This window comes from Dromiciops gliroides, chromosome 3, assembly GCF_019393635.1.
Source record: "Dromiciops gliroides isolate mDroGli1 chromosome 3, mDroGli1.pri, whole genome shotgun sequence".
Lineage (NCBI taxonomy): Eukaryota > Metazoa > Chordata > Mammalia > Microbiotheria > Microbiotheriidae > Dromiciops > Dromiciops gliroides.
The window spans coordinates 519,232,874-519,260,375 of record NC_057863.1 but is presented as its reverse complement, the minus strand read 5'-3'; the positions used below and the strand labels follow the sequence as shown (position 1 = coordinate 519,260,375).

The following is a 27,502-nucleotide window of genomic DNA, read 5'->3' as shown; positions in this document are numbered from 1 at the left end:
TGAGGCAATTGGGGTTAAGTGACTTGCCCAGGGTAACACAGCTAGTAAGTATTAAGTGTCTGAAGCTGGACCCGAACTCAGGTACTCTTGATTTCAGGGCCAGTGCTCTATCCACTGCGCCATTTAGCTGCCCCTGATATACTTTTAATGTACATAGTTATTTCATGTTGAATCTTTCATTAGACTATGAATCTCCTTAGGGCAAGGATTCATTTTGAGTTCTGTTATATCCCCAGGTCTTAGGAGAGTACTTAGCATATAGTAGGTGCTTAGCAAATTCTTGGTGACAACTAATGCTGCCTTTTCACTACCATCGTGCCCTTTGTTCCCGTCCCACATTTCTGTTTGATTCTCTGGGGTCTACCACAATATCTGCTCTTAGGCTTAGCCCATTTACTCATCCCCCCCACCCTAAGATGTCAACTTGACTAGCAGGCCAGAAGCTTTGGAGTTCTAAGACTAAGGTTGGTTTGAATGTAATGACAAGGTTCACACAAAATCCTCTTCACTGCTGCGAGAGTCCTTGGACTGCTTCTCTTCCAGACCAGGGAAAGCAGCTGCGAAATAAGCACCCGCCAGCAGGTAACTTTCATTTGGAAAAAAAGGATGGAAAAAGGTGATGATATTAGAAGGATTAATTGGATAATGCTTGTGAAGTGCCCTGAGCTTTGCAGATAAAAGCACTAGATAAATATAAGGTTTGAGGACTTCACTAAAGCTGAAATGCCAGGGAAACTCATCTCAGGTGCTGAGCTAGATACTTGTTCAGGCAACACTCTAATTGTGTTGTATGTAGAGACATAGTCAGCGTGCAGGCTAGAGGACACCTCCCGCTGTCTGCCATCCATGGATGGGAAGCAGGTTTTTGCTTCTACTCAGGTCTTCAGCAGGAGGTAGAAATAATGACTACTCCTGCTGAACACTGGAGTCAGGAAGACAAGAGCTGTTAGGCAGTAGCTCTTACCCCTCAGAAAATACCCGTTTTGAAATGGAGGGAATGTGTAACTTGAAGACAGAAAAAGAGGAAATGTGAAAAAATACAAAAGATGAAAGGAGAATGCGCTTTCGAAACTACCAGAAAACTAGGCCAAGAAAAGGCAGAAGAAAAGTGACAAAAAAGTGAACCTTCTTGGATTCTCACTGTGTGGCTCCTCCTAAAGCACACACATACTCACACACACATGCACACACACACACACACACACACACACACAGTCTCACACATAGGATATAGCAAACTAAAAAGAAACATCATGACTAGGACACAGGTTTTAAAAGAGAAGGTGTAATAAAGCATGGATGTAGCTTGAAGAATACCAAATAGGAGGACCTAAAAATAGGTAGGAAAGGAAACACTTAAGTAAGAAATATGGCAAAAGAAACCAGACATTTTAACATGGAAGAAGCTATTTAATAAAAGTCTAAAGGAAACTACTGTTAGATTAGCCATTTAGACCATTTCCTTTATGCAAACTCTCTATTCGTGGCTACTGGGGAAATAATAATCAGAGCCACCATAATGTTTTCCTGTTCTTACAAGGTCAAAATAAATGCCTGATTTAGTTGAAAACAACAAGGAAAGAACCAGCATTATCCTAATTGTTTTGGCGTCATGTGGAGTCTAGACCAAATCATCAGTTACCATTCAATTGCATGAATTATTATTTTTCTACTACTGTATTGTAGACCAAGCTGATATCTACCTGTGGCTACAGATGAGGTTTGAGCCAGAATAGATTTATGTCACAGGTAAATGGAATCTCAGAGGTGATCTCATCCAATCCCCTCAATTAATAGTTGAGGAAGCTGAGGCCCAAAAGACTTCAGAGGCCTTGCCTACGCTTATACTGGTAGTAAATAACAGAGCCAGAATTCAAACCTGGTTTAAGTATTATTTCTACTGCACCCATGTGAGGAAGTGGAGGCAATTGGTTTACTCTCTCTTCTTGCCTGGTAATAACCATATGAAGTTTGTTTGAAAAGTGAGCTTCTTCCCTTTTGCATATGGCACTTTTCCATAACACATATTTTCCTTCAAATATAAAAAGACTGAGATTCTCTAAAGCTATATTTTGTGGTGGATGATAAATATTATTTCTGCTAAAACTACTGAATGGGTCATTTCTCTTTCCTTTTCTAGGAGGAGTAGAAGTATAAGTGCTGATTTTTTTCCCTAAGGTTGAAGTTGAGTTTCAGTCTTGGGATAGCTGTGTCAAATCAGAAGCTTCCATTGAGATGTGGTCATCATCTAACACAGGGCCATTAGGAAACCAATTTGAACTCTCCCCATCTCCTGAAAAGCATTTGAATCAGAAGCTGTAAGTGCTGCTTTTGATATAAGTGAGCCAGTGAACAATGAAAAAGATTCTATCTGGAATGTGTTAGGTAGTGCAGAGGCTTGAGCAGCAACTTAGAGTCAGGAAGTTGTTGCTGTTCATTCACTTCAGTCATCTATGACAGGGACCCCATTTGGTGTTTCCTTGGCGAAGATACTGGAGCAATTTACCATTTCCTTCTCCAGCTCTTTTTTCAGATGAGGAAACTGAGGTAAAAAAGATTAAGTGATTTTCCCAAGGTCTCCCAGCTAGTAAGTTTCTGAGGCCAGATTTGAATTCGGTAAGATGTCTTCTTTACTCTAGGCCCTGCACTCTATCCCCCTAGCTGCACTGGAGTCACAAAGATTTGAATTCAAATACTACTTCTGACATTTACTAATTGTGTGACCCTGAGCAAGCCACTGAACCTCTGTCATCTTCAGTTTCCTCAACTGTAAAATAAGGTTAGGAATACCATTTCCCTCACAGGGATATTGTGAAGATCAAATCATATAGTGTGTGCAAAGTTCCTTGTAAATCTTAAATGGCATATAAACACTTATTATTATTATTATTATTAATTATTCTCATTTTATTTTTATTATTAATCCTAGAGACAGAAACTGAGTTTTCAGAGTTGCAAAATAGTTTTTTACAACTTCCTTCTTTTAAAAAAAAGTGAAAGACATTGTCTGAGTGCAGTGATTCCAACAGTCCTGACAGTAATTATTCTTTGAAGTATGTGTGGCACAATGATGCCATGTCCAAGGACAGGAAAAATGTTTCGATGATAATGAAAATAGCAGCCAGTGTAAAATAGTGCCTGGATGGTGTGAAGTATTCAAAGACAGTAAAGCAAAGCAAACCTGGGAAAGAACTCCATCAGAAAGATCACAAGATGAGGAGAAAAATGCTAAACTTGGACTCATGAAAAATGGAGTTTGGATCAGAGTTTTGTCACTTTTTAGATATTTATCCTGGGTCAGATCACTGTACCCCCTAAGGTTCAGCCTTCTCATTAGCAAAATGAGAATGAGGATATCTGCATGTACTACTCAAAATATTGTGAAGTGCTTTGTAAGGTGAAAAGGTCTATAGAAATATGATGTCTTGTTATGTTGTGTTTTTATAATATCAATTTTGGGGGGCGTGGAACAAAATTCAACATTTACTAGGCAATAATTGTGCAAGATGCTATGGAAGATACATGAATATGAGTATAAGAAAGACAATATAGGGTACTAGGTGGTGCAGTGGATAAAGCACTGGCCCTTGATTCAGGAGGACCTGAGTTCAAATCTGGCCTCAGACACTTGACACTTACTAGCTGTATAACCCTGGGCATGTCAATTAACTCTCATTGCCCTACAAAAAAAGACAATATGGCTGTCAGAGTATTTATAGCTTAATAGAACTTTGTGGAGACAATGAAAATCTGAAAATAGAGAATATTATGATAGAAGTCATTAAATATAACAGAAAAACATCAAAATGTAGTGACGATGTTAGTGGACTAAAACATTATTTCTATTTTTAAAGGGCAACATTTCTTGTTTATGTCTAATTTTCTCCTTCTGCATCATTTGACCAATAAGCTGAAGGACTAAACATTTTCTTTGATCTTCACAACTACTCAAAGCTCTTCAAAATAGGAACAAGAAACAAAAAAAAAATTCACTGCCATCAAAGGGGAGAGAGTCAGAAAGTGAGCAATCAGGGAACATAAGGAAAAAAAAAAGATAAAGAATGAAACTGCCAAAGACATTAGAAAGAAGAACATTCAATCATATGTAATTTTACTAAAATAATATATAAACTGATATAGAGGTGGAGGTGAGGGCTCTACTAATGCAAAACTGCTGATTTCTTCTGCTTATGGTATCATGCTATCTTTTTCGGGACCTGCTCCTTTCTAGGCATTGCTCTCTTCAGGACCAGCTCTCTCCCAGGGTTTTAGGTTTCTTTTCTATATATTTTTAAATCACCTAATACCATGAAGGGTATGGTTAATACCTACCTCTTTCAAGAAAACTTAGAGATCTTTCCCCACTATGGTGCCTCATCTAGATTCCTTAGCTAAGGTGATGAATTCAGAATAACTTACTACTCTGTTCTCTATGTTATAGAATTTTTCTGTTGAGTAAGTTGCTTCTCTTAGTGCAGGGGTATGGTTTTGTTTGGTTAAATGTCTCCTCTATTGCCTATGAACCTATTTTCCTATCTCTTGGTCAGTAACTATGAGGCTCCCTCAACATCAGGCTGCCAGAAAAAATAAGAGAGGCCAGACTACAATTATGTCTGCTTTTGGGTCTTCTTAAATGTCTTATGTTCAAATTCTTCTCTGAACTCTTCTGTTGGTCAATCACTTAATAAACAATTATTAAGTACCATACAATGTGCCAGGCAAAGAACTGAGCACTCAGAATATAAAACGAAACAAAGACAAGTCTATGTCATCACGGAACTTACACTATAATGTTATCTGTTAACTACTTTGAATCTTTTGAATTCTGGATTCTCTCAATTCAATTCTCAACTAATTTGATTACCAGAAAGCAACTTTGGTTCTTATTTCTCATGGAGAGACACATATCTCCAGGACTCTAAATGAGTCTAGATCAGTGATTATCCTAATGGGGAAAATGTATTAAGTGGCTTCCTTCATCAACCTCTCCCCATCACCAGTTCCACCAGTCTCCTTTGCTTTATATTAATAAAAATGTTTTTTTCTAGACTGTGGCTAGACAAGGGTCAAAAGACTAGTAGTGACTTTTGTCTGTGTTACCTCCCCATTACATCTCAAAATCTGTAATCCCCTTTTTCTTTAAAAAAAAAAAAGATTCAGAGAAAAAAAGCTCTTTATTTCAATATACTTAAGTTCTATTAAAATTTGTCCCTTGGGGTAAGGGGAGAGACAAACTTATGGAGTAAAGGCAGGAATTCATCTAAACTCTTCCAAATTCCTTTCCAAAGAACATTAAAATATTATCAAAATGAATTCTGGTGTGGCTAAACAAACAAAAAAAAGCTGTAGTGAAACAAAATTTGAGTACAAGAAAACTTGGGAGGTCAGCAGAAAAGGTATGTCTCATTGTGGTGGTGGCTTTGAGTATAGTGCATCATAGCCTATTGTCCTGGCAAGCCAGCATTGTGCCTTACTGAAGGCTGCATCAAGAGCAGCTGCAGCTTCTAGAACTCTCAGCCCACAGATGATAAGGGGGTCAGACAATTTGTTAGAAGGAGGTTATAGGAGACACTTTGCTATCACTGAGTACAGGACCCTGTTGCATTACCAACACAAATTCCCAGGTCACAGCCACAGGACAAAAAGGAGCACTAGAGTATTTTTAAATTTAGTCATAGGGGAATATGGGCAATGGTCCAAGTTGCAGAGTGGAGAAGAGTGCATATGGTTGCTCACAATGGAAATTAGGCCCTGTTCTCAGGTCCAAGGCAGAAAATAACACTAATATTTGTGGCCATGGGAGAACTAGGGCTTAATTTACTTTTCTAAGAAAATGAGGAGTGAGAATATTTAAAGTTGCAGGGGACCAGGGACCCTGATCCCAATTCCAGGGTGGAGAAGAATGCTTGTATTCTCTCACAGGTCAGAGCACAGACCAGGAGAGTAGTGACTGCTGCCAAGAACATGACTAATAGAAAGTTACTATGGTGACAGGGAAGATCAAGCCATCAACTCAGAAGAAGGCAACAAAGTCAAAACAGTTACATAAAAAGCATCAAAGACAAATATGAGGTAGACAAAAGCCCCCAAAAATTCCTAGAAGAACTCAAAAAGGATTCTGAAAATCAAATAAGAGTAGAAGAAATATCAGGAAATAAATGATGAAAGAAAAATATGTAGAGTCAATAGCTTGTTAAAAAGAGGCACAAAAAATACTGAAGAAAATAACACCTTAAAAATAGAATTGGTCAAATGGTTAAAACAAGAGCACAAAAATCCACTGAGAACTCCTTAAAAAGAAGAATTGGCCACAAGGGAAAAGAGGTACAAAATTCACTGAAGAAAAGAACTTCTTAAAATGTAAAACTGTACAACAGGAAAAAGAGGTACAATAGTACACTGAAGAAAATAATTCCTTAAAAATTAGAAATGAAACTAAAAACTCATGAGGCATCAAGACACAACAAAACAAAATCAAAAGAATGAAAAAAATAATAAGAAATGTAAAATATCTCATTGGAAATATAAATGACCTAGATAATAGATTGAGGAGAAATAATTAAAGAATTATGGTACTACTTGAAAGCCATCAAAAAAGATCTTAGACATCATATTAAAAAATATATCACAGAAAACTTCCCTGACATCCTAGAATTACAGGACGAGATAAAAATTGAAAGAATCTTTCAATCACCTCCTGAAAGAGATTCCCCAAATGAAAACTCCCAGGAATCTTATAGCCAAATTCCAGAGCTCCAAGGTCAAGGAAATATATGGCAAGCACCCAGAAAGAAACAATTCGAATATCATGGAGCCACAGTCAGGATCACATAAGTTTAAGCAGTTTCTCCATTAAAAGATTAGAGGGCTTGAAATATGATATTCCAGGGGGTGAAAGAACTGGGATTACAATCAAGAATCACCCACCCAGCAAAACTGAGTACTGAGTATGATTATTTAAGGGGGAAATGGATATTTAATATTGAACTTTCAAGCATTCCTGATGAAAAGACCAGAGATGAATAGAAAATTTGAATTTCAAATATGAGAATCAAAAGAATTACAAAAAGGTAAATAGGCAAGAGAAACCATCAGGGATTCAATGAGGGTAAATTGTTTACATTATTTTGTGGGAAGATTATACTTATAACTCCGAATAACTTTGTTACTATTAGGGCAGTTAGAAGGAATATACACAGAGGGCATAGCTGTGAGTAGACTACATGCCAATGATTAAAAAAAATAAGATGTGAAAAAGAAAGATGCACTGGCAGAAAGTGGGAGAAATAGAATGGGGAAAAATCTCACAAAAAAGACATGGGAAAGAAAGAGTTTTTTGCAGAGGAGAGGAAGGTTGGGGTGGTGGGCAAAATGTGAACCTCACTCTCACCAGAACTGGCTCAAAAATATTAGCAAGGAGATCACAGCAATTTATCTCCAGGATAATACACTATGACTAGGTGGGATTTATACCAGGAATGCAGAATTATTCAACATTAGGAAACTACCAGCATAATTTACCACACCAAAAACAAAACTACCCAAAACATATGATTATCTCAAGATATGCAGAGAAAGATTTTGATGAAATACAGCAGTCATTCCTATCAAAAACACTAGAGAGTATATATATATATATATATATATATATACACACACACACACACACACACACACACACACACATACATATAATTGATATAATTTTTTGTTTTCTCAATGATGGGAGAAGACTGAGGGACAGAGAATTTGGAACTCAAAATTTAAAAAAAATGAATGTTAAAAATTGTTTTTACATGTAATTGGAAAAACACAAAAGAAAAAAATTTGCCCTTGATTACCCACTTATATACCATATTTTACCCTTGATCTCTCATGAGTGCATCTCCATGACATGCTCCTGTGCTCCAACCTCCCTCCATTTCACACCTGCGCATTTCAACTGAACTCTGGGACCCTGGGCTTATGATAAAACATTTCTTGCTGGACCCAGACATAGCAAGCTACTTTCCAGATACTTCCATACTATGTTCTCAACTCTCATTTTTCTTCCTTTCTAATAATGAAATCAATACTAACATTCCTAGAAATGAAATCATAATCAATTATACTATGGCTTTTCTCACCATTCCTGTGGATTTTAATATCAAGATATACTTCTGTGGTCACCACTCCTCTATATGTCTTTTTTTCCCCTTAGAATATAAATTTTTGATAGCAAAGACTTGGGTTTTTTTATATTTTGTATCATATCCCCAGTTCTCAGCACAGTGCCAAGCACCTAGTAAATGCTCAATAAATACATTTTTATTTATTCATTTCAGGATATGATACTGTTTGGATAGAGCAATCTCTCCACAAGATTTTGACCTTATTTCCCTAATTAGATCAAAGTGTATGACTAATTTCCATGTACCCCCAAACTCATGTATTATTTAGTTGTCATGAACATTGAATGTTGTGTTGTCTGGTAAACACCCTAAAGTGAAATAAAATCAGAACATATTTTTTTGTTTTTGGTGAGGCAATTGGGGTTGTGATGTGCCCAGGGTCACACAGCTAGTAAATGTTAAGTGTCTGAGGCTGGATTTGAATTCAGGTCCTTCTGACTCCAGGGCTGGTGCTCTATCCACTGTGCCACCTAGCTGCCCCAGGAAATAATTTTAAAGTTGGATTTTGGTATCTCATATTGGTATGACTTGAACCCAAAGAGAACTTTACTTTTCCAAAGATAGTGGTCCATTTATTCTGCATTTTCTTCTGTGTGGGGACAAACTCTTTGGGGAAAAACAAAATAATTTTAAAGGAGCAAGGAAGATAATACCCACTATGATGACATATCAAGTATTATCAAATGAATTAGAGATTTTCTTTGGAAAAATTCAATGAATTAAAAGAAATAGTATGAAAAACAGTCTTTTCTAGGGCTAAATGTTCAAAAGCAATAATCATGCTGAGGCATTTGTTTTGTAATCTTCTTGGCCAGGGAAAGTTAAATCACTGAAGGATCCATAATGTACTGAGTTTTCTTTCTCTGTGATACTTAGAGAATATAATAGAACGAAGTATAAAACCAACAGAGTAATATATAATTATAAATGTTCTGTGAAGATGTTTTGATTTGGGTCAGGGGTGAGGTGTGTCAAATTTTTATTATCCACTCTCCCAAAAACCAGCAAGTGACTGATAAAAGTATTTTCCACAAATACTCAGCAGGAAAGAAGAGTTTGGACTGAAGCCCAGTTTGTCTATGTGAATTGAGATGATTAAAATCAGTATAATTTTAACACACTGAAAATCATGTTATACATACAATTAAATTAGTATTTCTTTCAATAGTCTATCCTTTTATTAAAAATACCTATATGCTCAGTTAACTTGAGGCATAAACCAAACATATAGAAACATATTATTAAGACACATGTATTTCATTTCTTAAAAGTATTTAATTATCTAGAAATAATGCCATATATATTAGTACCTCAGTTTAAATTTACATGCATCACTGGTTTGTCCATTGAGTTGAATTGACTAAGCAACTCAATAAAATAACCCATTTATTTGGTCAAACAAGGAGTTAATTCTTCCAAGTTAGCCAAATTAGCTCTTTGGCCAAATTAGATAATTCAATCACAAAAATTGTTCTGCATATGCATAGAAATTGAGAACTGAAAAACTAGTTTTCGGTCATTAGGTTTTCTAAAATGGGTCTGTGCCTAGGGAAAAAAATATAGAAACAGATAAAATGTCTTTGGTATTCTCTTGTTCTTCTAGTGTTTTTCCCATGGCCAAATATATAAGTTCCATTCTTAATCTATCTACGTTGAGGGTCAACTCATGCGTTGTTTACAGATAAGTGAACTGTATGGTGATTACTAGATCATTAGTTGCTAATAATTTAAAAAATGGTTCTTTTTAGTCATTTTTGATTCTAAAAGGAAATCAAACATAAAACTTCTCAAGACTCAAAGGAGTAAATTTATAATGGTATTCATGATAGGTGATAGTGCTAACATTTGGTCATTAAGGATCTTACTCAGGGTCCCCTCAAACAACATCATCTAGGCAGCCAAACATAAATAAAAATGTGAATAAGGTTAAAATAGTTATTTAAAAATTCAACAATTTGAAATAAATTCCACAGTTTACAGCAAGGTAATTTAAAGAGACAACTTGTTTGCTGACTATTCAATAACTTTTAGTAGCTTTCTATTATCTATTAAAAAAAAACACTAGTGGCTCCCTATTACTTCCAGGATCAAATATAAAGTCTCCTGGTTGACTTTTAAAGGCCCCATATAGTCTTTTTATACCTTATTCCTTTCCACATACTCTTCAACCTAGTTATACAGGTTTTATTTCTGTTCTTCAAAAAAGACATTCGATCTAACTACTCTGGGCATTTCTATGAACTATCCTCTCTGTTGAGAAATCTCTCTCCATTCATCTTCTCCTCTTGGCTTCCTTCAACTAAAATGCAGCTTCTATAAGAATACCTTTCTGGTATCTTTTAATGCTAGTGATTTCCCTCTGGAAGTATCTCCAATTTATCTTGTTATATCTTGTTCATTCAAGATATGTTCATACATAATTATTTGTGTGATGTCACCCCCCTTAGACTCCTCAATGGCAGGAAATTTTTTTGCTTATCTTTCTATGTCTGACATATAACAGATGCTTGACATATATTAGATGATTTTTGACTTGACTTGACTGATGACCATAAATTTCACACCAAATGCTTAATGTGAATATATTTAGTTAGTTGTGTTGAGTTAAATTTTTTAAAATTCTCCTGGATTTTGATAGAACTACAACCATTTGAAATCCTGAAAATTAGGCCTTAAATTTATTATAACTATGGTGGATTTTTAGAAGTAGTAAAGTGATATTTCTACTGCTACCACTACCACTACCACTACCACTACTACTACCACTACTGCTATCACCACCACCACCATCATCACCAATGGAAATTTATATAATACTATAAGGATTGACAAATGTTTCACACTTAGGGGCCACAATGGGTAGGAGATGGGCTTTAGGGTTAGGAAGGATAGATTGCAAGCACTGCTATTGGCATATGATAACCGTGTAACAATGTCATTTCATTTCTCAGTGCACCAGATAATCCTCTAAGAGTGGCTGCCTCAGTAAAAGGACAGCAAAAAGGCATGAATGACTGAGGTGAAGAAAACTCCAGGATATCAGTATTATAATGTTTGGCATATTAAAATAGATAGAAAGGTCTATACAGAGGGGAGAGAGAGAGATCAGTAAAGGCGATGCCAATTATTCTCTTTGAATAGTCTTCTCAAGTGGTGTGACATATATAATGGAACATAGTCTCCTGTTTTAGGAAAAACTCATTTAAACTTGTAAAATCCCTTATTTCTTATCACTACTAAAATGCATATAAAATTAATTTGGATGTGAATGTGAAGTTAACTTGGAAAAACCATTAGCTACCCAGCATAACATAAAATGAAATTACTGCTTTGTTATCATTTTAACTGAAATAATTAAATTGTATTTGTATTAGGAATAAGGTAAGGTTGGCACTGTAAGCTGATAACTACTAAAGGGCTCTATGACAAATCAAATAGCTAGAATATTAAGTTGGGGTTCTTCCATTATCTCTGTGCTTTAGCATCATATTCTGAGTACATTCTATATGTTACTTTAACAAATGTATTGCTTAGTTTTCTGAAGAAACAATCCTTGAACCTTACATACTCAAAGTTTTAGAGATAAGGCATAGGCAATGGATTTCACAGGCAAAGGGAATTCCCAGATGAGGAAACTGTCCACCAATGCAGGGGGTTATTTCCACTGTAACTTAGATTCTTAGTGAGTTGTTTAGAACACCAAGTAGGCCAATAACTTTGCTAGTGTACACACAATAAATAGTTTCAGAACTAGGGTTTGAACCACAATAAAGAAAAATGAAAAAGTATGAGAAACCAAAGGAAACAATAAAATGTGGGGGGAAAAGAATAATAAAAAGGAATAATTGTGAAAAGAAAGTTCATGAAGACCATCTATTCAGCAAAAGAGGTGCTGAAATCTGTGTCTATCGATTTGGATCCCTGAATATAGTAATTCAACAAATATTTATTAAATACCTATTATGTGCCTGGCAATGTGCTAAGCGGTGGGGATACAAAAAAAGGCAAAAGACAGTAGTGATACAAAACAGTCAAAGTATGGTCTGAAATAATTAATGAGTGTAGAATGGATAGAACTGGGTAAACTGATTTTGGTAAGCATGAGAAATATTTTTGCATAGTGGAAAATTCAATCTTAAATTTGGAAGATTTTACAATAATGGAACATGGGATATGCAAATTGAGTGAAATTTCATGATAGCATGATTCCTTAGTCCACAGATTTTCAGGTCAAATAATTTTCTCTGAAATAAAACTTGAACTATAAAACCTGATTAATTTAAATTTTTAGTCCTGATCATTGAGTCCTATCAGTCAGCAAGCATTTATTAAATACTTACTGGGTGCCTGGAATTATAGAAGACCATGGGGATATGATATAAAAGAAAGTCAATAACAATCTTTCTCTGTGTCACAAGGTTTGGAGCCAGAGGACCTGGGTTCAAATGCCAGCTCTGCCATTTTTTTTCCCTATGTGATTCTTACACAAAGTCATGTGGTCACTTTGGACCTTATTTTCTTGATCTTTGAAATGAGGAGGGGGCAGCTAGGTGGCACAGTGGATAAGGCACTAGCCTTGGACTCAGGAGGACCTGAGTTCAAATCCAGCCTCAGTCACTTACTAGCTGTGTGACCCTGGGCAAGTCACTTAACCCCCATTGCCCTGCAAAAAAAAAAAGAAAAGAAAAGAAATGAGGAGATTGGATGGCCTTCAATACCCCACTCTATATCTATAACAAAAGGCAACTAATGGCTTAATGGACAGAGTGCTGGGCCCATAGTCAGGAAGAGCTGAATTCAAATCTTGGCCTCAGAGATGTTCTAGCTGTGTGATCCTGGCCAAGTCACTTAACCTGTGATTGCCTGACAAAATGGATCTACTTCATCCACTGGAGAAGAAAATGGCAAATCATTTTAGTATCTTTGCCAAGAAAACCACACATGGGGTCACAAAGGGTTGGGCATAGCTGAAACAACTGAACAACAATAAAATATCTATACTCTCATGAATTAATTTTATTAGTGCACACTGCAAAGTTTCCAAAGTGCTTTAAAAACACTATATAATATGAACACTATATAATTTGAAATAGATTGTGCAAGTATTATAGTACATATTTTACAAATGACTAATCTATGAAGTTAAGTAACTTGTCCAGAGTCACATAACTTCTAAATGTCAGAGGTAATATTAGAACCTACATCTTGACAGTCCAGTACTTAGCAAGATAGTGTGATAAAATAGAAATGATGCTGACTTTTCCCATTAAACATGAACTCATGGGACCTGAGCTTGAATTCTAGCTCTGCTACTTATTACCTATGTGGCCTTGGTCAAGTGTCTTATCCTCCCTTGGGCTCAGTTTCCTAATTTATAAAACCAGGGGCTTGGATTAGATGAACTCTTAGATCACATTCAACTGGAGATCTCTGATTCTTTAAAAACAACAACAACAACAACAACAAATACACATTGTCTCTGGTATGTTACTTTCCCCTTAGTTTGGAAGGCTCCGTGAATCTATCCTGTTTAGAAAGTTATGATTTCTCATAACACAAAGCCAATGTGTGAAGTAGGGGGAAGACTGAGAAGAGTTGGGTTCAAATCAAAAAGGTGACACACTAGTTGTGAGACTGTAGCCAGGTCATCTTTGAGATTCTGAATTTGTTTCTACATCTGTAAAATGAGGAGTTGTACTAAATGATCAGTAATGTCCCTTCTAGATTTTATGCCCCTATAAAGGGGAAACATCCTAGGCAGAAAGGCATTATAATTTTCCATAGGTAGAGTCTAAATGAGGCCAAAACAAGTTATGACTTCATTAAAAAAACAAAACAAAAATCTCAGTTAAGGAAGTTTCTTCTTATCAAGGTAACAAAACAATTAACTTCCTGCATTTTACTTTTCTAGTAGATTCAAGTAGAGAAATGGGTTATCCCAAATTATTAAGCATTCTCTATAGGATTTCGTTATTTTACAAACTAAGACTTGGTTTTAATAGGTTCTTTTTTAAAATTGGGGATCAGTTTTAAACTAGTATCTTACAACTCACTTTATTGTATGCTCTGAGGGGAGCTGTTAGGTGTGCACTATTCTTTCCCATCATGCCAATACATGAGAAATAGTCAATAGGTACTGACTTCTTTGTTGAAAAGACTATCTATACTGATATTCTTCAAAACTCCCAAATCAATCTGTATATTGTAACAGATATTCGGAATGCTTTTGTTATTCATTTCTGCAAATCTCTCCTTTGCAAGTATAACCCTGAATTTCAAAAGTACAAAGAGCTGTTTCTTGGCAACCAAACTCATTTAGGGCAGATGTGCTTAACCATCTAAGAAAGAAAAAAATATTCATTTTCTGGTAGATGAATAACAGCCTCAGTAGCCAATCAAGATTTTTTCATTTACATATGTTGCTGACAGTGATTGTTATTGACCTCTTGGGAAGTAAACAATGGGATTTAGCAATTCTGCCAATCTCTAGCTTTTGCTTTTCTCAGAGAAAAGTATGCTTCAGACATCATTTGAGGAAATGAGAAAATGGAGCTTTTGGCTATTTTTGTGTTTTATTTCAAACTTTGAGAATGTATGAATTGATAAACATTGTTCTATACTGTCACTATTGAAGGACAGTAAATGAAGAATTCAGAAATATAGTGTTGAATGTGATCAGAAGCAGCCCAATTTCAGGGTATAGAGAAGCATCAAAGAAGGAGAATCAGGCATTTGGTAATAACATCATAAAATGCTTAGAACAACTTTATTCTTATGGCCTCAATTCAGATACTCTGTGCCACTTAAAACAACATAGACCAAAAGTGAAAATAAATACTTCATAAAGCATATTTGGTAGTTCTATCTTCCAACAACAATGTTATGGAGAGGTTTGGGAAAGTTATTGCTGGCAGCCTTAAAAAATAAGAACTTACTTGATTAATAGGAAATCCTAAACATATCATGATGCATTCTTTGTTTAAAAAAATAAGATGAATAATATTTGGTGTGATGTAGTTGAAAGAGTACTGATTTTTTTGTTTTGTTTTGTTTTGTTTTGTTTTGTTTTGTTTTGTTTTGTTTTGTTTTGGCAGGGCAATGGGGGTTAAGTGACTTGCCCAAGGTCACACAGCTAGTAAGTGTCTGAGGCCGGATTTAAACTCAGGTCCTCCTGACTTCAGGGCTGGTGCTCTATCCACTGTGCTACCTAGCTGCCCCCTAAAGAGCACTGATTTTAAAGTTAAGAGATCTGACAGTGATTGGTGTGTAATCCTGCAGAAGTCACTGTAGCTCTCTGCGCCTGTTTCTGCGTCTATAAAATGGGAATATTAATATTTATAGTTTTGTGATTAGGTTGTTTTGATGAAAACTTTTTTTACCCAAGAAGTACTGTATAAAAGTGTGTTGTGGTGGTTATTATTCCACCTCCTAAAATGTAAAGTTTATATAAAGCTTTGTTTCTTCTGGATATTTTGATTACTTATTTTGCAATCAAATTGCAATTCTTTAGCTTGATTTTTCACTTTTTTTAGCTTTAAAATATTCATTTAACCAAATGATAAGTAGGTCTAAAGTAAGAATGTTCAGAAATAAAATGTACAGAATTGAAATTATGCTAGCTTTATCAAATATTAAGGCTGGTAGAAATTGTCACGGTTAACCCGTTTAACACTTTCACATTACTGATGAGGAAAAACATGTTTTCCAACTGTATGGGATTCCATCTAAAGAAGAATTATCTAATAATTACACAAATATTTAGTTTGAGAGTGAAACTTTTTACTAGGGCAAAATCTTATCATTTCTATCAGTTAGGTATAAAATATGGAAGTTGAGAAGGTAGGGTGAATCAATCAAAAACAACCATTTATCAGGCACCTATTCTGCATCATGTACTCTACTAGGTATCATAAACATATAGATAAAAATAAAATAATCTTTCCTTGGACCTTACATTCTTAAAGGAGAAAAATGTATATACATATAAATTTATGTAAAATATGGATAAAGTACATGGGAATTTTTTTTCAGGGCAATGAGGGTTAAGTGACTTTCCCAAAGTCACACAGCTAGTTAGTGTCAAGTGTCCAAGGCTGAATTTGAACTCATGTCATCCTGAATCCAGGGGCGCTACTTTAACCACTGTGTCACCTAGCTCCCCCAAATTAGTTTTATAGGGAAGATACTACTACCTGAGAGAGTAAATCAGAAAAGACCTCTTGGTAGGGGGTTGCCTTTTAGTTAGACTTTGAAGGAAATCTAAAGATTCCAAAAAGTGTGGCCTCATGAGGTAGTGAATAGATTCTTCCTCAATGGAAGTCTTCGAGCTGATGTTGCTTGATCAACTAAATATGTTCTAATGGGTGATTCCTCTTGGCCTTAATTTAGGCTGGTTGGCTATTGAAATCTCTTTGAATTTGAAATTCTGTGATTCTATGTGACTAAATATGTAGAGCAAGTGCATTACAGAAATAAAGAGAAAATGTCCTGAGGAGGGTCAAGGGGATAAATTTACCCAAGGAACCAGAATGATAGCAATTCATATAGCTCTTCAAGGGATGAATTTAGGATGGACCAAGTTTTCTTGGCAGAAGGTAAAATAAGAAGGTATAAGAAGAATTAAAATAATTTGGAGACTATAAAGTCAGTCAGAGTTAGCATGGACTCTTTAGGTACTAGGAGGCGACAGCAGAGATTATGAAGGAGAAATGAATAGTACTGAATAGACAATTGGTTTAATTTGCCTATGGCAATATTACCAGCTGAAAAAGTAAATTCAAGAAATGAAGAAGGTTTTATCCATAGTACTAGGACAGTATATAATTTACCATTGATTCAATATTGAATTTTGTATCTGATTATCCTAATTTGGCCTGAAAATCAAGCAGATGTTCAAATCTAATGCCAGTTCTGATGGCCTCTGTGTGAATGCAAAATTAATGTATTTCTGTCAGGTTTCCCTTGAGAATAAGAAAGCAGTAGTGCTTTATTATTTAAAAAAACACCTCACAAATTAGCACAGTTGATGAAAAAATACACAAATTCTGAGTATGTTTCCTGATGATTAAGTTATAAAATGTTCAGTTTCCTACAATCTCTAACACCATATTGGTGCCACTGTAAGTTTGCCTGTAATTAAGGTAAGAGAGAAGCAATTATATATATGTCAGAGAAAAAAAATAGGTAAACTTAGAAAGGTAGTCATTCACACTGTGCTGCAGTTATAAGGAAAAACAAAAGAAATACAGTGAATTCTGTAACAGAAACATCAGATAATAGAATCAGCTACTTTGGTGAATCAATATAGGAAAATAAAATACATTTTATATTATTTCATGTAAAAATCACTTACATAAAGTCATACTGGGTCACACATTTTGCTGTTAAGTTCAAAGTGTTTTGGCCAACCGTCTCTTATAGGTGGCCATTTTATGGGAAAGCAATACTTTTTGAAAGTGTAAAGGTCATTGATAACTTTCTGCAATTATTCCTTGCTGAATGAGCCCCATCACAATCTCCTAATCTATTTCTGAAAGGATTGCTTAGGGTGCTTCCTCCTAAAATAGGAACTTTTCCAATGAATATAGTAATATATAATTTGTTTTCATAAAACACTGACTACAGATACAATAAATGTCTGTTTAGACTCAAAACTTGAGTCCCAAGAGATAATGAAGAAAGCCCACAAAGTTCCAGGTTAAGGAATATCAATTAGGATAATTCAACAAAGGATAACTGCAGAAAGGTAAACAGAAGCCTCTAAATACAGTACTCACATCAGATAATCATGTGAGGCAGTGGAAACTTTGATTGGATAGATTTGTGAAGTTTTCTTTGTTTGTTTTATCTTGTTTCCCCCCCCCCCCCCGGGCAATGAGGGTTAAGTGACTTGCCCAGGGTCACACAGCTAGGTAATTGATAAATGTCTGAGGTTGGATTTGAAGTCAGGTCCTCCTGAATCCAGGGCCAGTGCTTTAGCCACTGCACCACCTAGCTGCCCCAAGGTTGTTTTTTATTTGTTTTTTCACTAAACAGGGCAATAGAATCCAATATGTGACCTCCACTCTAGTATTTTAAAGAGGTGCAGAGAAATGAAAACCTCATTTGGACCACAATTCCTTTGCCATGACCAACATCACTGGCATTTAGCACTGTCAAGCTCCAATGCCATCAAGTAGGAACTGTTATGGAATTAATTAACTAATCTTTGGAATTGCAATGAGCCAGTTGATCATTAGAATCAGTGTGAAAATATTGTTCAATTTACTAAATTTTTATTTGTAGATAATGTTTTAGGAACATACACATTGTAACAATTGGAATGATGCCACCTGCTGGAGACTTACTGTAGAAAAACTCTGCCATGAGGTGAAGGTCTCTGAGGGCAAGACCAATGCGTCTTTTCTTTGGCGCCAGGAAGTGACGTTTGCTTGTGGGAGGAAGAAGGGGAGGCTGGCGCTCTGACTCTCTCTCTTTCTTGTGGACTCTGGCAGAGAGTAGAGCTAGGAATGCTCTCTCCCTTTAATAGATAGAGGAATCTAGGCCTTTTGCTCTCTCTTTACCAAATTCTTATTTTCCTTAATAAATGCTTAAAAGTCTAACTCTTGCTAAAGCTTCTAATTTATTGGCAACCACTCATTAGGTATTTTAGACAGACAAGGTAGAAATTTACCCCCTTACATCATATCGTTATTGAAAGATTACTATAGTAAAGTCACTTTCTGTGAGCAATTTCTTTGTTGTTCAGTTGTTTCAGTCATGTCCAAATCTTCATGACCCTAATTAGGGTTTTCTTGGTAAAGATACTAGAATGGTTTGTCATTTCTTTCTTCAGCTCATTTTATAGATAAGGAAACTGATGCAAACAGTTTTACATAGATATTAGGTATCTGAAGCTGGATTTGAACTCAGGTCTTCCTGATTCCAGGTCCTGAGCTTTAACTACTGCACCACCTATTTGCTCTTTCTATAAGCATAATGAAGCTTAATCTTTAAAAATAAGACTATCTAGAATAGGAGAATATATTGAGTAGGGGATATATTAAACACTCAGGGTAGTATATATGAAGAATTGGTATTAAATAGCAAGCAGAGAAATATAGCACATAGTTAAAATCAAGTCCTTTGTAGGGAGTAGTCTTTAGAAAGCAGCACAAATTGTTTTAAACAGCTGATTTCTTCTGGCACTACTTGAAATTTTTTCTGTAGGGAAGATATTTTCTCAATTTTCAGCTTGCTAATCTACTAGAACAATATGAGATGTAGATTTGAGAAAGACACACTTCTATTTCTTCCATATTACTGTATGTGTCATCTGTACTTCATATGGTGATTAATGATAAAGATAATTGATGAAGTTTATCACAATCTCCTACTATCTCAATTTTGACCTCAAGGGCACACTTCAGAGATCATTGCTACTTATGTCCTTATTTCCAAGGTGTTTTCTTCAGGGCAGCTAGGTGGCACAGTAGATAAAGCACCGTCTCTGCATTCAGGAGGACCTGAGTTCAAATCTGGCCTCAGACACTTGGCATTTACTATCTGTATGACCCTGGGCAAATCACTTAACCCTCATTGCCCCACCAAAGCAAAACAAAACCAAAGTGTTTTCTTGATGGCCTGTGATCAACAATGCTTTTCTTTGTGAAAAAGTAAAGAATATACTTCTCTTTTCTCCTTTGTATTCTGTTCTTTCCCAAACCAATCATAATAATAGTTTTAACTCATTTGCTTTCTTAGTCTAATTTCAAAGCAAACATGGCCCAGAGTTTATCTCTGTAATAACCTTCTCTTATAGTTAGCCTTTCCCACACCAGACTAATGAGGACAGGATTTTTGCTCCTCCTTGCCTTCATTCCTCACAACAATTAATTCTCAAATATACTTATTCATAGCCCCCAAATCCCACTTGTCCCCAGTCTCCTCCTTAGCATTTGAACTGATAGAAGTAGATGTCATTTCTACATTGAGTTGATTTTCTTTGGCAGAAGACATAATGGATAAAAATAGACAAACTAAAGTTAAATTTATACAAGATGAGAATAGTACTCTACATAGCCCATTATTCTAGGGTATTGTTTAACCTTCACCTTCCCTCCTTCCCTTTATATATTTCTGCTCAGTGAATATACCTAAAATATATCCTTAAAATTAAAGAAAATATTCTTCTAGGATCATAGATACAAAGCAAGAGGACCACAGAGGTTATTTAGTTCATTTTACAGATGAGGAAACAGATCCAGATATACTAAAAGACTTGCCCCAAATCACACAAGAGGCACAGCTTGAATTTAAATCTAGTTCTTCCAACTTCAAATCCATTCACAATAATTCGTAAGCATAGTTTGAATTTTGTAAAAATCCAAACTGAGATAGTAGTCATTTTTTAATAAATGCAGGGTGTCTTAAAGTCTTTTGAGCTATTAAGCATTTAAACTGCACTAAGATTTTTGGAACACACTGAATATGATACCATAAAATTCTAGGCTTTTTAAGTTATTGCTACCATGGGAGCAAAACCATATGAATAATCATTTTGCATGAAATGTATGTTATTCCTTTATTAAGGAATAACCAAAGGTTTTAAAAATATTTCACAATTGGAACATATAATTTAGATGTATTCTCCACCTTCTGGTAAATCTCATGCAGGTAAGGCCAAGAAGGTTCACTTAAAACTATAATCTTGTACCTCCAATCCCTGACCTCCCACCATATTATACCCACACTTTAACATTCTTAAAATGTTAAACACAAATAAGAGTCTATAGTCTCTGGGCAGAGACAATTTGCCTCAATCATATAATGACTGCCATTTAGAGAGGGCTCCCAGGCCAGCTCTCTCTTTATTTCCTAAATGTCTATATTCCTTTGGATCAGACTCCATCAAGATCATGTCTCCCAGGAACCTCATAATCAGGAAACACCATCCTTTGAGATTGCATTAGTCTTTTACTTACATCTCATCAGTACCCTCAGTACCATTTGCCTCTTTGGAACAAAGAACTCCTTTCAGAGCCTCCACTTAAAGTGGAATCCTAGGCCAGCCATCTATTTTCTACCTTTCAACCTTTTGGACTGGACTCAATCATGTTCATATCCATCCTGCCCCTTTTCTGCTTTTCCTTTTGTACATTGTCTTCTTCCATTAGATTGTGATCTCCTTGAGGGCAGGGACCATCTTTCTTTTTGTATTTGTATTCCCATAAGTTAGCACAGTTCCTGACACACAGTAGGCACTTACTAAATGTTTATTGACCAACTACATCATTACTTCTGCAAAATTTCATTTTGAAATCTAAGCTAACAAAGTTGACAACTGAAATGTAAATCTAGAAAAGGTCAAATATCAAAGGTTTGGAGATTTTAAAGACACACCTTTATATAACTTTTGTTATTTCTGAGATAAAAACATTTTTTTCCCCAAACAGGGTCATGCTCTTCTACTTCATGACTAACACAGCTCAAAAGCAATTTTGTCTTTCTTACTAGTCACTAAAGGAAAAGTGACCATAGTACATGGAAAATGAATGTTCTTTCCTTTTTTGTCTCCAGGATATTTTATTAACTTCTTAATTAGAAACAGATCAATCATAAGCTCATAGGCTTTAGAGCATATAGACCCTTTGATTCCCTCCTTTGTTCAAACTCTTATAAAACATAAAGTCCTGTTAGAATTCACCTGAACTTGGGGGAACTCATCTTAAACTATAGAACTATAGAAGTCAAGCATAGGAAAGAATGTGACCAGCCACTGATTGACAACAGGGTGCATGCTTAATGTGAAAATAGTGTGCTAGTCTACTACCAGATCCATTAAAAACCACTTAACCCTCACCATGAATTCTACAAGCCAAAATTCTCATACCCAGAAAGTCATGCAGGATACTATGTGTTCTATGGTTTTATTTGGCAAATAAGAAATTTGTTTCTTAACGGTCATGGCTATAGTTTAGTAAAGCATGCTACAAATAAGTGTCAGGCTTAGCTCCTAAAAAAGGATGCACATTGGTATTCAGTAGGTGTATGACTCAATGCTTACTCTACAAAGAAGTTTTGAAAAGTTTCTATCCTCTCTCGACTTATTTCCTTCCTTGAGCTTCAGGCAATATATTACTCACTGGTGGCAGGCAGAGACATAACTATGACAGTCAAGTTAGAATGGCAATAAAACAACCTTATCACAGCAACTCAGTCTCCCACTGAATGGCATTTAGAACGAATGATCTTTAATTACTCCCCTGGTACTCAAAGATGTATCAAGTGCAATATAGACATTTTATTTGGGATGTTTCACAGTCAATACACCACACCATTCAAACAAATGAACATATAATCAAAGAGAATAGAAGCAATCCATAATGGGAATCCTACTGTACCTGGTGAATGAGGCGGAGGAGAACACATCAGAACAACCCCCTGGCCTTCCCTCACAGAGACTGCACTTCTTGTCCGGCCACTAAAATTTCCCAGATCTGTCAACACAACACAACATTTAGATGTATGACAGGAAGGAGCTGAAACTTTTATTACTATTATAACTTATACTTCTTCCCCCCACACCTCATTATTATGCTGACAATGCCTCTTTTGATTTGTTAATCAGTGATAGGAGGCTCCTAAAAATAAATCTTTACCATCTTATTTTAACTACAAAGATTTCTAGGTTACATCCAGTTATTTATTACTCCTTGCAGTGAACACATATGTTGTCAGTGGGGAAATATTAAGCAATACAACATTTATAACAGACATTTAATAGCTCTTTTATTTCTTTATACCATTTCCTGTTTATTGATTTTTTTCTCCCACCAATAAAAGCCATTCATGCATAGTGAGAAAAGAAATAAAGGTGGTGAGGGTTGTCTACTGTCTAACCTGCTGCCTGTGGAGACTCATTATATATGTCACTGTAGGAATACAGGATATAGCAAGTACACGGTTGGAATTTACCAAATTATAGAGACCTGGGTGATCTCACTTAATATGAAGAGGATATGAAGTGTTCTTTTCTTCTAAATGTAAGTCAGGGGGTCATGTAACTTCTATTCTATGGAAGTTTAAGAATGTTCTGAATTATTTAATAGTGCCCATTCATTTTTGATGCAGGTCTATAGTTCTGGCAGTGTTCCAGCAACATGAAAATCCACAAATATTTATAAGGGATTCCGACATGGGAGGTCAATTCCCCATCCCTTAAAGAGACTGCACATACCCAATTAGAATGGATATTTGCTTTAAAAAAGATATTGAGAGAAAAAAAAAGGTAACAAAGTGGGATAAAAATCATTTGTATTTTCATATCGCCTATGTGGAATCTCCTTAATGCTTCTTCCTTTCCCCTTTCTTAGCTTACATATCAATGGTGGGCATTTTATGAAATAAGAGGCAGGAAAAAAAGAGAGTGTGTGTGTTTGGGGAATGCATTGGTCACAAGTGTATCTTTTATTCTCGGTATGACCAAATCTCAAAAGAAACTGTGGTGCATTTAGACAGGGGTCCTTAACACTAAACACTGAAGGCCAGAGAGCTTTGCCCTTTTCTCTTGAATCATTGCTTGAATGAATTCCAAAGCGTTTTACTGAAAAATCTCTTATCCTACATCTTTTGGAATTTCTACACTGATCTGCTTTAACAACATAATAGAACAACTAGATATTTCCCCCCTAAAGCAAATTCAAACTGAAAGGAGTTTCTTTTTAACTGGGCAGCAGACAGTGTTCACCACTGAATAGGCTCTATATGTGATTTGAAGACCTGGCTGCCCCAAATATCTTCCTATTAGCTAGCCATTAGAATTGCTCCTTCATGTTAAAGTATTGTGTTTCCAGAAGCTGCTTTTAAACTATAAATAGGTGGGGCAACCCATTAACCCATTGCTTCCCATTAACACATTGTAACCCTAGAAGAATTAATTTTTTTCAATTAGCCAGTGAAATCAAAAGGTATAGCAGTCCCTTTTGTTTCCAATCACACCCTCTATCTTTCCTACTCTTAATGACCAATTGGTGGAGGTCCTATACCCTTGGCCTAATTAGAAACTTTTGCAATACTATGAGTAATTCTGTGAATCTAGGTCTTGTTTCTAAGTCTGTTATCTAAATTTCAAATTAATCAAAAAGAATAGACTAAACTATTGAGCTGAATTTTGAAATAGCCACTGTTTTGATTCAGTTCTTGTTAATTATTAGTATCAAATCAACATGGTTTTATGGCACATCAAGTGAGTCAGGAAACACAAGAGCTATTTCAAAATAAGTTGCCTTTAAATTTTCTTTAATGAAGACTCTGGACTGCTATAGAGATATGTACTCATTGTTACAGCTTGAGTTTAACGGAGCATACACAAGTAGTTATTTTTTAAAATATGTATTTTGTTACATCTGAGAGGTGCTGGCCTGATAAGAACTCTCTACTTACCTAAGGGGAAAAAAAGACAAGAAATTGGCACTTCTGTCATTTAAAGACTATATGTTTATTATGTGAGACCAAATTTGTTTTATTTTTATTGAAAGAAGGCAAAAGGGAAAAATATAATGATCCTAATAACAATAGCAAATCTTTATAAAAATGCTTTAAGGCTTAGAAAGCTCTTTATAGACATTATCTCACTTGGTGGTTTGTATTAAAATCATGTAATGTTGGGGATATTATTATCTCCATTTTGTAGTTGAGGATACTGAAATTTAGTGAGGTGATTGGCTAATCACACAGCTACTGTCAAAGTGAACTTAGGTCTTCCTGATTCTGCAGAAAAACAATCTTTGACTCTACCTTGCTTGCTCCCTAAAAAACCGTTTTAATTTATTTTTTAAAATACAGCTTATTCCTGTACACCCACATCCACCTTAAAGATCAATGAACACATTCATTTATCAATATTCAATCTCGTATTCAGATAATTTGTCCATTCGCCTACAACAGTTATTACCATTTTCATATAGTTTTAATGTTTTCAACATATTATCTTCTCTGATCATTTTACAGAAAAGAAAACTGGAGTTCAGAGACACTGTTACTTGCCCAAAGACAAGGATTGGCTTCCAACTCAGATCTCTCCTGATTCTATGCCCAACATCCTTTCTCCTATACTAAGCTGATGCTATAATTTGAATATGCCAATGAAAAGACAAGGAGGAGATTTTTATTAAATTAGAATTCATGCAAGGCACTCTGTTGGGTTCTGAGTGTAGAAAGATAGATCCAACAGTGAATTTGCTCTCAAGGAGCTTACAATATAACTAAAAAGGACATATGCAAACAACGGTGATATAAAGGAGACAGTAATCCATTTAAAAGAGCCATCTAATAAAAATCCTATGGCAATTATGAAGAAAAAAGATCACTTTCAACATATGGAAGGTAAATGAGAGATGAGTTAAAGGCTCTTCATATTCGTATGTTACCTAAGCTGGACCTTGAAGAGATGAAGATGGGGTTAGCTCATATCTAGGATGTAGTGTGAGCAAAGACTGGATTGAAGAGCAGATGATGGATAAACATAGGGTGGGGGAGGTAGGACAAAAATCAGAAGATATAATATGAATGGGAGAAATGTGCTTTAAAGCTGTGACTATGGAGATCCTTGGATGACAGCCCAGTTTATTTTAAGACTAGGGGTAATATGATGGTCTCTCAGGTCCAAATGTTTCTCTACTATGATGCTTTAGGGACTTCATATTAAATGAAAAGTTAGGAGGATAATCATTATCATTCCAAAAGTCAGTTAAGAAAAAATTCTAACATGTAGGAGGTTTGGCTCTCTGCCTTAAATTATAGTTGTACTTGTTTCGAGCTAACTTCTGGTCTCTATGTGGTTGAGGCAAAATCTAGGTTGCTGGAAATAGTTGGGTAAGTAAGCAGTAGAGTATATTGTAGGGTTTGTCAGTAGGTAGTAGGAGGGGAAGTTGGGGAAAATATAGAACTTTTCTTGGAACTTCTATCTGTCCTTGAGAAAATGAGTACACCATAGGGGCACCAGCTGACTTCTTCTGCCCCAAGATACCTTTAGGGATGGTGGCCCTCCTTTATCTCTCCCTTCTCTGATACAGTTAAGTCTTATTTTCTTCTTGCCCCTTGCCCCCATGTTGTGAATTCTTTCCCATTTAGTTCTCATTGTTCCCCACTCCATGCTCTCCTCTGCTAGACCATTAAAATCTCTGTTTCTGAAATAGCTCCTTCTTTTAACAAGTTCCTCAGTTTGAAATCAAGTCTCTAATCCACTGGAAAAGACTTCCTCTCCTAATTGAAATGGTTTTGATTGGCTACAGGAGATATCCAGACCTTGTTAATGCATAGTTCTGAATGACTGATTCAATCAAGAAGTGTTCTGACCTAGCTAAGGCAATTAATTTGAAGTAGAATGGAAGAGATAATGGATGGAGCCCTGTCCCCACATTTTCATACCAGGTAAGAAGTTTAGGTTTCATGTGTTAGGTAATAGATAACTATTAAAAGTTTTTGAGTAGAAGAATGCCAGAAGCAAAGGACATAGGACATATGAAAGACATGGCTTGGGCAGCAGTGAGAAACAGATTAAAGTTTGAGAGATAAGACACCAAGAGCAGTTACAGGCAAATACCAATATTTCACATGTGGAAGGATGAACTCCTGAACTGGGATGATTGTAGTGAAAGAAGAAAGGAGGAAATGGATCTGAGAACTGTTGAAGTATAATTGTTAGGATTTAATAACTGATTGGCATGGGGTAGAGAAGAGAACTAAAGATCCCTGACTAGTAATTATAAGCCTGTGTAGTAACCTAGTAGTGTGGAAAGCCATGAGATTTAAAGGTCCTAGGTGGAAAGAAAGTCATAGAAGCAAAGAATTCCTGGTCTGAAAGAAAAATATGACAGTCTGGAATTTAGGCATCTAGGTGGTGTAGTTGATAAAGAACTATACCTGGAATAAGGAATAACTGAATTTGAATCTTGTCTCAAACACTTATTGTGTGTTCTCATGTAAGTCACTTAACTCCTACCCTCGGTTTCCTCGTCTATAAAATGAGGATTATAATAGCACCCATCCACAAGATTATTTTGAGGATCAAATGAAATCATATGTGTAAAAATGCTATTTAAATGTCAATTATTAGTAATCCATCCTAATGGATTACAAAAAGAGAGTGGGATTAGAACTCACACTGGTTGGGAAACTGGAGAAGCTAGAGGACAAGATTTCACTGTGGATAATGAGGTATCTAAGAATGATGGTAAAGGAAGAATGACAAAGTTGTTGTAAAGATGTGTGTCCCTGGTGGAGTTTAAATCTCATAAATTTACAGTTGATCTAAAAAGCATAATTTTGCCTTTTCCTCTTAGAAGTATTCT

At 35.7% G+C, this 27,502-nt stretch overlaps 1 protein-coding gene across 1 annotated transcript in view; it reads right to left on the bottom strand.

Annotated features, from left to right (window-relative positions):
- CNTN5 (contactin 5) overlaps nt 1-27,502 on the bottom strand; it is a 1,623,595-nt gene that overhangs the window by 461,710 nt on the left and 1,134,383 nt on the right. The window contains 1 exon segment of the mRNA XM_043997073.1: nt 22,553-22,648. Coding sequence (XP_043853008.1) covers nt 22,553-22,648 — 96 coding nt within the window.